Genomic DNA, 11,762 nt, shown 5'->3' on the forward strand with positions numbered 1-11,762 from the left:
CAACCAAACATGGGTGATGAGATCTGCCCTCAAAATGTGTGTGGTTGTATCTTTTTTCTAAACTTTTGAATCCAATATGTATGCAAAATATTAGAATAACTTGAGCTAAAAGGGAAGCTAAACTGCAATGAAAATAAAAGAACATTTTCCACAGGATGGCCAGGATGGAGCTGTGATCATGTTGGGGTGGCACACATGTCTCACAAACAATGCATTGCTGTTTAAGCAGCTTAAACTACACACCTGTACAATATGTGAATGTAGGTAGTGTAGCAAAGAAGCACTATACAAATGTAGCAGTGTTAATAGAAAATAGTACTGTGTATTACTACTGTGCCGAGAAGAGATGTTCAGTTTAGCAAAGTAAGTTTATTACTTGAGTCAAAGTGAAAAAGTACAGACTCTGTAATGTAGTCAAAGTAAGAAAGTAAAAATGGCTCCTTCAAGGACGATTCTCTTGCACAAAGAGAACTGAACCTGTGCTATAATAATATAATAATATTACTACGACAGAATACAAATACTATTACAATTTGAACTATAATTTAAAAAAAAATGGGGCTAGTTTGTTATGTAGGAGACATGCAGTAAAAGAAAATAAGTATTTACTGTTGCTTACAGAGGGCAGAGGGTGACTTCACCTCCAAACCTAAACAGTAAAATTAGAACACTCAAGTTTTAAATTTGGGATTCAGCAGATGTGGAACCCTAAAATCTCTTTAGTGGTTCAGCACAGGGAAACAAATCACAACAATAATAATTTCTAATGTGAGCTTCACTATGTTTTTTTAATGTACATGATGTGATCACATGACCTGCTGCTTTTTGTGGATTTCCACCATTAAATTCAACAAGATGTCAGCAGATGTTTCACAGCCATCCTGGTTGATCTCCATCCTCTACTGACGATACGCTGTGTATACTTTCTCTATACATTTGGTTTGGTATGAAGTTGGAATTCGAGACAAAAGCCTCACTCAGATTTGTTGCATAAAAAGTCCAGATTATGTTATTGGGACTTCATTACCCAGCAGCCCTTGCTCAGTTCATGGGATTTCATCCTAACAGACTGTCTGACTAACCGGTAAAGTATAAACTAGACACAAATTTGATTGGATAGTAAATTATGGTGTCATTGTACATTGTTTTGAGTTATCACTAAACCTCAGTTTTAGAGTCAAACAGTGTGTTAATGCATCTTTTAATACTTTGTAGCTTCAACACTGTTCTACAAATTCTCTCTACCAACCTGTAACCACCAATAAAGAACATTTTCTTTAAGTGGTTCTTTAATGAAATCAGTTTTATATTGTACGTGTTATCTTTCATGTGCATGGCACAGCATTCAAGTTTAAAAAGGAGTCGTTATGTGGCCCTGCTAACAGGCTCCCTTCAAAATCTTTTAATCTGAAGCTCATTATTCAGACATGAGTGAGACACTGAGACAGCAAACAAAGAATGTCTTAAATAAATAAATCTGCAGTCAAAGGGTACAATAGTTGCTAAGAAAATGTGTTGTCTTTTCCAATATGATCTGAAAACAACTGCAGGTTTGGTTTAGAAGTAAACTAACTGCCTTGTACATTACTTATTGCACAGAATTACAGTGATGCATAAACAGCACATGGTGTATATCCTCCTCACAGCAGGAATAAGGTTTTATCAATATGAAGCTGAACATGAGCTCTGCTTCAGAAGTGATGCTCTATAGTGACATCTTCATTGTCATTATCCAATCCCTGCTCAGCCTGGTTGGGTGGGATCTTTACCACAGACATGCATGTAGTTTCCTATAAATGTTAGAAAATTATAACAGCTGCTAACACAGGAATGAATACTCATTCACGATGTCTCTAATTGTTCTGTAATCACTGCTTCACTGCTGTCTCCTCACTAAATCCAAAATGTTTACATTATCTGAGCCAGTATGTAACTACCAATCCACTCCAAGTGTGCTGATTAATTATGTGTATTTGCCCCAAATGTTCCTGACACACACTTTATGATTGTCTCACATGACTGAAATTACACCAATAAAATATTAAAAGGCACTACTCAATTATTTCAGATGATTTTCAAATTGATTTAATAAGCAAAAACAGACATTGTGCTGAATGCCAAACATTAGTGTATAAACTTTTCATGAATACATAATTTCTTGTTATTGAATCTATTTAATTTAAAATCGTCCTGAACAAAAGTAGTGGTGATTTTTAAAGTTTAATTTTCATAATTGGACATTTCATCAAGCTGAAAATGAATACACCGGGACATTTTATTTAGGTAACAGTTTCTTTGCAAGAAGCAAGAACAGAAGAACATTATTGTGCATGAAGTGTTAAAATATGATGACAGAGCCAGGTGCCTGTGTGTCACGAGTTAATCCCGTCGTAGACTGTGAAACGTTGCCACAGATGGTACTAGTGGATTGCAACTATTGGAAGTAAAAATTAAAAAAAAAGCTTCCATTAGTCTTCCATTTTCTGATGATTGCTCCTACCATGTGAATTCATGGATTTTTTTTTTCACATTCTGTCTCTCACAGTTGAAGTGTACCTCTGGTGCAAATTACTGACCTCTGTCATCATTTTAAGTGGGGGAACTTGCACAATCGGTGGCTGACTAAATACTTTTTTGCCCCACTGTATCCATATTTTTATATCTATAAAATAAAAGCTGACACTTTATCAGAGGTGTGAGCATCACAGCAGATGTCTTTGTGTCAAAGTAACTGAGGATAAAACACAGAAAAACATGAAGACGAGACGGAAAAAAACAGCTTTGTGTTTACGTCTTTGTGTGAAATCCACTTATCTGATTTACTGTTTTTGCTGTTTGGTGGTTTTGGAATGACAGCTTTAACCTGAGATCCTGGCAAAATACATTTATATTTAAAAATGATTCAGGATTTTAATGAATCAAGTTATTCAAGCTAGAATCGATTTTAATTGGAAAATTGATAATTGAAACCCAACCCCATTGCAAAGAACCCAGAATTTGGATAAAAATTTACAATTCATGACTTACAAAGACTTTTTCAAAATCCTTTATCCTAACAATGAACAGCAACGATGGGTGCATTAACACCCATATACAATCTAATCAGAAGAGCCAAACGTAAATAAATATGGAACAGAGTTGCAGTCAAAAGTTTATGAACTGGATCAGAGAACAAAAGCAAAGTGGAAACAGTTGATAAAAACACAGAAATAGATTAGCACGAGCCATAAGGTGACATCATCAACCTCCTTGCCCAAATCCTGCTCACCATTGGTGGATCTGGTTATCATCTGGGGGCAGGCAGCTCAGTTACCTAAAGTTGGAATAGAAAGGATTTAACTTTATCATGGTTTCAGTTAGAGACAGCTCATAATCTCGTTTACAACTTGCATAGTTCCCATTTCTGTATAACTGTATATCTCAGATTTCTGTAAAGTTATTTATTTCATATTCTGTATAGTTTTTCATATTTATATCCTGTTCATAGCCTGTACATAGCTTGTACTCACTACAGCCTGTACATACTTATAGTTATAGAATATTCACAACATACTTCATACCTTGTACATTATAACATAATAGACCCATTTCTGTAATATACTTACATATCTATATTATTGCTAATATATATTGTAATATATCTATATCACTAAGAACTTCTGGATGGATGCAAACTGCATTTCGTTGCCCTGTACCTGTGCATGTGCAATGACAATAAAATTGAATTCTATTCTATTCTATTCTATTCTATAATCATCAGGTTGTTAATAACTGATTGACAGGTCTGTGTGTTGCCCATGGCTGTGTGATGTTAGAGATTCACCTTGAGGAGAGTGGAGATGTACTATGGACAGAACAACAAACACCAGGTAGCCCATCAGAGTAAACTCAAAATGCAGGAGGGATATTGCGGGGGGCGGAGCTCCAGATGTAATTTGAGGTTTTTCTGCAGAGAGAATCCCACCTGTTTAGGTTAATGTGTGGATGAAATAAGAGGTGAAATCAGAGTGAAGCTCCTCACCTGTGACAGTGATCCAGCTGGATGGAGACTCTCCATGACCGCTGATGTCACAGTTGTAGAGGCCTTCATCAGACCTGGAAACATGCTGGATGGTCATGTGACCTGTAAGCTCTTTCCCGATGAAGACTCCATCTTTGAAGAAAGCAGCTGGGAGGTTGGAGGGAGTGGTCTTTGTTTTACAGAGCAGAGTGACGTCATCTCCCTCCATCACAGGGAGGACAGGACTCTGCAGGATCACTGATCCACCTCAACACAGAGACAAACTACAGCATTTCATCCATTTACACACAGCTTCATCAACACTAACTCCACACACTCAGCTTACCAGTGACTGTCAGGTTAACCATGTTACTGATGGGACCCTCTCTGGACTCACACCAGTAAACTCCACTTTCAAGTGGGTCAATGTAACTGATGTTACAGGAAGAACCAGCTAGTTTCCCCCACCCATCTCCACACTGAGTGTTCTGCTGTCTGCTTGTGTTTCTCCTCAGAGTCCATCCAGCAGAGCTGTCGTCCTCCTCACAGCTCAGAGACACAAACTCATCTTTAAACAGCTGAGAGCTGCTGGGACTCACAGTCAGACGAGCTGTGAGGGAGAGCGGATTATGCAAATTATTAAGAAAAAAATGGTTCACATGAAACACACTCTACAGCCACTTTTTTAAAAGTAAGCATTTCATATTTAATTCAGTCCAATACATTAGCACTGGCAATTAGATTTCTGACTATCCCTAATATTCCCAAATGCATCATTTTTTGAATGTTTTGAATTACCAGTTTTGGGCTGTTCCATAGGATTACTTTTATCTATTTAGAGTACACACTGTAAGCTGTAGGACTGTGCTGGATCACTAATAAAAATAAAATAATAATAATAATAATAAAAATAACAACAATAATAATAATAATAATAATAATAATAATAATAATAGTAATAATAATAATAATAATAATAATAATAACAACAAAAACAACGTGTCTACTAGAACATGCAAATGCAGCATTATCAGTCTCTACTGTGACCATCACTGAAACCAACCAACTCATCTATACCACTGCAACAGTGATCTTTGAGATGTTTGGCTACAAGATGAACTGAGCTACAAAGTGACTACAGCCTAAGGTCAAGGCAGCACGGAGGGAAGTTAGCCAACTATGGGGACTACAGAAAGCTGTGATGAAGAAAGGGGTGCCTAAGAACTAAAACAAGCTGCCAATACCAGAGACATCAATAACTGCCAAAGACTTATATCCTTGGCTAACTGCTTTTATGTTGTTAAGAATTAACTTAACAATTACCAAAAAATATATGTGCTAAAATACATTTTAAAATATATTTATATATTTTGAAATGCATTTTAGCACATATATTTTTTGGCTGTTTTTTTATATTTTGAAATATATTTATAAAGTATATTTCAAAATACAATTTAAACTTATTTAAAATCATTCAAAAATATATAAATTTAACCCTTCATATATTTCTAAGAAAACACATTCACATGTAACAGCTGAAAGAAATCTTTATTTGATGTTTAAAACATACATATAGCATATCAATCAAGCAAGGAATATTCATTTTATAATTTTATTCTCATTACATACTTAAACATTCTAAAAGAAACACACACACATATACATATATGTGTGTGTGTGTGTGTGTGTGTGTGTGTGTTTATATATATATATATATATATATATATATATATATATATATATATATATATATATATATGTATGTATGTATAGCAGCTGGATAGCGTAGTGGTTAGACTACACGCCTTTGGAAATAAGTTGAACAGCCACAGGGGCAGTACCCTCCATGGAGAAGGAGGCTAGATGGCAAGATCAAAGTAACACGGAGGGAGGTTAGCCAACTAACTGAGTTGCAGAAAGGTGCGACAAAGAAGGTGCGTAAGAAATACAGCAAGCTGTCCATACCTGAGGCCTTGGCCAGCTGCTTGAGGAGGTACACCAGAGAGATAGAAGGCAGGAGAATAAACCAGCTGTTCTCTACAGAACCAGCAAAGGTGTGCTCTCAGTGGCAAGGGAACAATAATAATAAGAGAACAGCACCACAAGAGGAAGGAAGGGGGCCGGGGACTGGTGAGTGTCAGCACCACAGTCCAGGATGAGACAACGAACATCCAAGAATACATTGGGAAGATGGCCCCAACTGACCGAGTGCTCAGTGAATACCTCAGGCAGCAGAAACCCAAGAAAGAGGAGGGAGACGAGGAACCATCATGGAAGGACAGGCCCCTGCACGGTATGTACCACCGGCAGATAGAGGAGGTGGCTGATATCCAGAAATCCTGGACAAAGCTGGACTGAAAGACAGCACAGAGGCACTAATCACGGCAGCACAAGCTCTGAGTACAAGCTCCATAGAGGCTGGGGTCTATCACACCAGGCAAGACCCCAGGTGCAGGCTGTGTAAAGATGCCCCAGAGACAATCCAGCACATAACAGCAGGGTGCAAGATGCTAGCAGGCAAGGCATACATGGAACGCCATAACCAAGTGGCCGGCATAGTGTACAGGAACATCTGTGCCGAGTATAACCTGGAAGTCCCAAGGTCAAAATGGGAGATGCCCCCAAGGGTGGTGGAGAATGACCGAGCTAAGATCCTGTGGGACTTCCAGATACAGACGGACAAAATGGTGGTGGCTAACCAACCGGACATAGTGGTGGTAGACAAACAGAAGAAGACGGCCGTAGTGATCGATGTCGCGGTTCCGAATGACAGCAATATCAGGAAGAAGGAACACGAGAAGCTGGAGAAATACCAAGGGCTCAGAGAAGAGCTCGAGAGGATGTGGAGGGTGAAGGTAACGGTGGTCCCCGTGGTAATCGGAGCACTAGGTGCGGTGACTCCCAAGCTAGGCGAGTGGCTCCAGCAGATCCCGGGAACAACATCGGAGATCTCTGTCCAGAAGAGCGCAGTCCTGGGAACAGCTAAGGTACTGTGCAGGACCCTCAAGCTCCCAGGCCTCTGGTAGAGGACCCGAGCGTGCTGGGTGTTTTTTTTTTTTATATATATATATACATACACACACACACGGATGACGGACCTATATATGTGTATATCTATCTATCTATATATATATATATATATATATATATATATATATATACACATCAGTTAAACTACTCCACCATTGAAAAGGAGACCCTGGCTTTGTTGTTGGCTCTTCAGCACTTTCACGTGTATCTGGGGTCCAGCATGTTGCCTCTTGTTGTGTACACCGACCACAACCCACTTGTGTTCCTTGCTCGTATGTTTAATCATAACCAGCGCCTTATGCGCTGGGCTCTGTATTCTGGGCTCAGGAATACAACTTAAGTATTCGCCATAAAAAGGGGTCTGAAAATGTTTTAGCTGATGGTCTGTCCCGCTTGTAAACATGTTTTACTGTGTTTGTTCTTTGTTGTTGTTCACACTCTGCAATGTCCGCTTCTGCCCGACATAGTTGGTGTTTTAAGGGGAGGGGTGTTACGGCCTCTGGCCTCAGGTGGCCCCGCCTTCCTCTAGGTAAATCAATGTGTTCCAGGACTCGTGTGTGATTGGTTACTGGGAGACCCGTGCCAACCCTCTCTTATGCAGAATGAAGTGTGCCAGACCACACGGACGATTGGCTGCCCGGGGATCCCGTGATGCTCCAAGAGGCAATCAGTGGCTGATCGTGCCCACCTGTGGCTACAAAAGGCTGGAGGTCCTTCACTTAGTGGCTGCTGCTTAGGACTGAACATGCAGTTTGCCCTTCGTGCCTCCCTCGTCGATCTTTGTTGAACTTGTTCATATTGCTGAACTTTGTCAAATCTTGGTGCATGCTTTAAACTTAGCCTTATTAGAGTTTTGAGCTGCTAGCTGGCTGTGAGTAGGATTTTGTGAAGCTGGCTTGCCTTAGTTAAAACCCTAGCTTTTATTTTGTGTGCGGCCAGCCTGCCTTAGTTACCCTTTAACTTTTACTCGTGACTGTTCTTTCTTTATGTAATAATTGTCTGCCCAGTGGTCTGTTGAACAGCCCTGTCGGTTTTCTGTTTAAAGTTTGTAATTAAAACCTTTTGCTTTACTCAGTTTTGTGTTGGGGGGCTCGTGTATGTTACTCCCTCCCTGACGCCTAGCAGAGGGGGTCGTAACAGTACTATATTGTCAAAAACTAAAGTGTACATAGCAGTTGTTGTATCTTGTTTACTGTATCACTGACAAATAATTTCAAAGTCAATGAACGCTACATTATAGTGAGATATTGTGTAATGTAAAATACTGTAAGCAAATGAATAAACAACCTAATTCGTGATAGACCTTTGACTCTGTTTTGTTTGAATCCAACTGTTTTTTGCAGATGTGCATAAAACATGTTACTTTTAGTATTATTATCATTATCATCATTATTGCACTAAATACATTTTAAATAAAGGATACTTTGATATACATAAGGTTGGAAATGTATTTTCTTCACCCAAAAATATGTTTTGAAATGTATTTTGGTTTGAAAGAAATATATTTTCAATTTCAAAAATATATTTTTTGGAGCATCACAAATACAAAATATATTTACCATATATTTTAAATATATTTTGGCCAGGAAAAATGTATTTTTTTTACCGTATTCCAAAGCCAAACTGCGACTCTGGTGACTTCTTCTCGCAAGAATGTATGTGATGTTTGGTGATGTGTTTGTACCTTTATCCCAAAAAATACTTCTCGAAATGTTTTGTTTTGTTTTTTTTTGTTTTTTTGCAAAAACAATCACTAAATTGGAAACATTGGATAATGGATGAGTTTGATAAACATCTCTCACACAGAATGACAACCTTATCTTAACAACAGTTTTTCATTAATGAGCAAATTCATTTAGCTAAAATGTTAAAGCTTTCTCTTTTTGCAGGTGAACAACTAACACTGTTTAATATTTCCATGGGTAATCTGATATTCTTGGAAGTTTTTTATTTTTCCATTGTACCGTTAATAATATTTTGCATATTTTGCAAAGTTTAGACTCAGATAGAGAAGAGGGAGATAGTGAGTGTGAGGATTCCCAGGGAGGCCTGTGCCAGGTGCTTCCTGGAGCAAAGACAGTGGGAGCCCTCCTTGCCCAGCAACAGTTTTAATGGTGGTAGATAAGCAGAAGAAGACGGCCGTAGTGATAGATGTAACGATCCCAAATGACAGCGACACAAAGAAGAAGGAACGCGAGAACTGGATATTTTTGTTGTTCCATTTCATCTTGAAGTGTGCAATGAATTTCTGTTAGCACTCAAGAAGTGAGCTCTTCTCTGAGTTTTAAATAGCCTCTCAGAACACCAGCCATGTTTTCTGTAGTTTCAGCCATCTCCTGAATCTCTATTTTGGAAACTACTGCAGCACCAAACACACACACACAGAGCAAACCTGCCTGGAGGCCTGTAGCTCTAACAAAATGAAAAATTCTGAGCTAACTTATAAAGTTGCTCACCATCATGTAACTACTTATCCTTAACATTGGTAATTAGGCTAAGTAAACCATCTAGCAATATTCTGGATATGTTGAACTTTCTTTCTAGTCCTGAGCCCAGTATAAGATAAATAAGAACTATTTTGGGATATGAATTTTGCAAAGCTACTCGATTAGAGTCCAAGGATAAAATATTTAAAGGAAAACTTGAAACTGTGATTCAAGAAAATTATTCACCTTGCTTTGTTGAACAAGTCAGCACTGAGTTCAGAACTGCAAAGAAAGATAGAAGATAACTCTTTATTGTCATTGCACAGTCATACATAGTACAGTAGTACAATGAAATTGGAAGAAGCATAGTCAGGTGAATTTTCACAGAAAGAAAGAGCAACAAACAGGTGTGAATAACATGCGTGCGTTTTGTTAGTTGAGGTTAAGGCGACTGACAAGAAGCAGGAAACGTCCTCCGTAGAGCAGGCCGGATGTTTGCAATTACAAAAAACAAGTAGGCAGAAAGGCTTCTTCACATTTAAACAGTTTATATCAACCTGTTTTTCTTTTACTGGCCAAACTGAGAACACGAGACAGTATACTGGATATTTTTGTTGTTCCATTTCATCTTGAAGTGTGCAATTAATTTCTGTTAGTGTTTTCCTGGCCTTGCACATGATCTAACATAAAAAAAACAACTAAACAAAACACTGTGTGGTTTTGAGCACAAATCAAAATCTCTCAATATTATATATATTTTTTGAATAAAAGAATAATGGAAAGTGTCTTAGTAATTGTGTAAACCTCTTAGAATTCTTCTTCTTTCCACATCTTATGACTTGCCACTCCTCAAAAAAATCACCATCACTGAATATGTGTTTGATTTGTAACTTATCAAATTAGAAGACCTATGTGAAACCTAAAGAAATTATATTACCAGCAATAAAAAATATTCTAAGAGTGTGTTATTTGCATCTTCTTTCTTATGTTCCTTATTGTCACATGACCATTTAGAGTCGTTCTGTAATCCCCTACTGAAGCACTGAATATGCCCAATAACTAACCAACTGCAGCTTTATTTCCTAATGTAGTAATGTAGTTTAAATCTCGTGTAATTTAAAAGGCTTTATTCAAATCTGAGTCTGGATATAAAAATAAAGACAACTTACAGAGCAGCCACAGCAGATACGTTCCCTCCATCATGCTCTGTTAAGAAATATACTCTAAAACACTTCTTCAGTAAAGACTCAGAGAAGAGAAACACACAGAACTTCTTGCTGACAAAAGCAGAACTAAAGACTCGCGCTGAGAAACTGTCTTTATTTATACTTCAGTGTGTGTGTGTGTGTGTGTGTGTGTGTGTGTGTGTGTGTGTGTGTGTGGTGTCCTGCTGATCAAAGGGTCATATAACATGAAAGCACAAAAGGTACATCCTTGGTCAGGAACAGGGTCCTTGGTCTCCCCCTCACCCTAGATGGTTCACCCTAGATAACACAGTGAAGAAGTCCAGCAGTTCATCTAAACAAAAGGCACTTAGACTAAAACTGACATAGCTACGTTAATTCTACCGTAAAACAATAAGACAAGGTACGACCTCTCTCATGGTCCTAGGATGTGGGGGTGAACACCCTAGGATGAGACATTCTTTCAATATGCCACCAACTATATACTTCTACACACAAATGATTACATGCAGCATTCTACCATATGCAAACTTATATCATTAAAAGATTATACTGACTACTAAGTACAATTTTCCTATTAACATGCTCATTGATGATGCTATAAGATCTTAGCTGCGTTCGCATGCATGACAAGAAACATACCGTCAGGAAGAAGGACTGACTAGTTTCATTTTTTGTGGTTTCCTCCTCAGAGAAGTTGCAAAGCTTCTCAGAAGTAAGGATGGGTAGAAGTTCACTAAAGATTCTAGTAATCTGAGAAAGCTCTGTGCACAAGGGACCAAAGATCACAGTTAGAGGCTTATGACCTTTAGGCCCTCAGGCAATGCTGTATTGAAAACTGGGATGATTCTGTTAAAGAAATCACTGAATGGGCTCAGGAACAGTTTCAGAAAAAACGTCCACAGATGTAGGTTAAAGCTCTCTCATACAAAGGAGAAGCCATATATACTTTTGGAGTCACAGGCTGAATATCTGAAAAAGCACCATTAATGTTGAAAAGTACATACAGATTTTAGAGCAGAATATTCTGTAGACATGTCCCTGACAAATGTCCCTTTCTGGGAAGGCCTTACATTTTTCAATTGCACGATCCTAAACCATATAATGTATCTATTACAACAG

At 38.2% G+C, this 11,762-nt stretch overlaps 1 protein-coding gene across 1 annotated transcript in view; it reads right to left on the reverse strand.

Annotated features, from left to right (window-relative positions):
* The window catches only part of LOC147334393 (Fc receptor-like protein 4), a 36,908-nt gene extending 26,252 nt beyond the window's left edge, over positions 1-10,656 (reverse strand). The window contains exons 1-3 of the mRNA XM_086285919.1: positions 10,626-10,656; positions 9,703-9,738; positions 4,347-4,610 (exon numbers count right to left, since the gene is read on the reverse strand). Coding sequence (XP_086142045.1) covers positions 4,347-4,610; positions 9,703-9,738; positions 10,626-10,656 — 331 coding nt within the window. The remainder of the gene's footprint in view (positions 1-4,346; positions 4,611-9,702; positions 9,739-10,625) is intronic.
* Positions 10,657-11,762: the final 1,106 nt, after the last annotated feature.

The sequence above is a fragment of the Aulonocara sp. 'chitande type north' Nkhata Bay genome, linkage group LG3 (assembly GCF_057382095.1).
Source record: "Aulonocara sp. 'chitande type north' Nkhata Bay isolate Kocher_YH1m ecotype deep benthic linkage group LG3, A_spYH_male_GT1.1, whole genome shotgun sequence".
Lineage (NCBI taxonomy): Eukaryota > Metazoa > Chordata > Actinopteri > Cichliformes > Cichlidae > Aulonocara > Aulonocara sp. 'chitande type north' Nkhata Bay.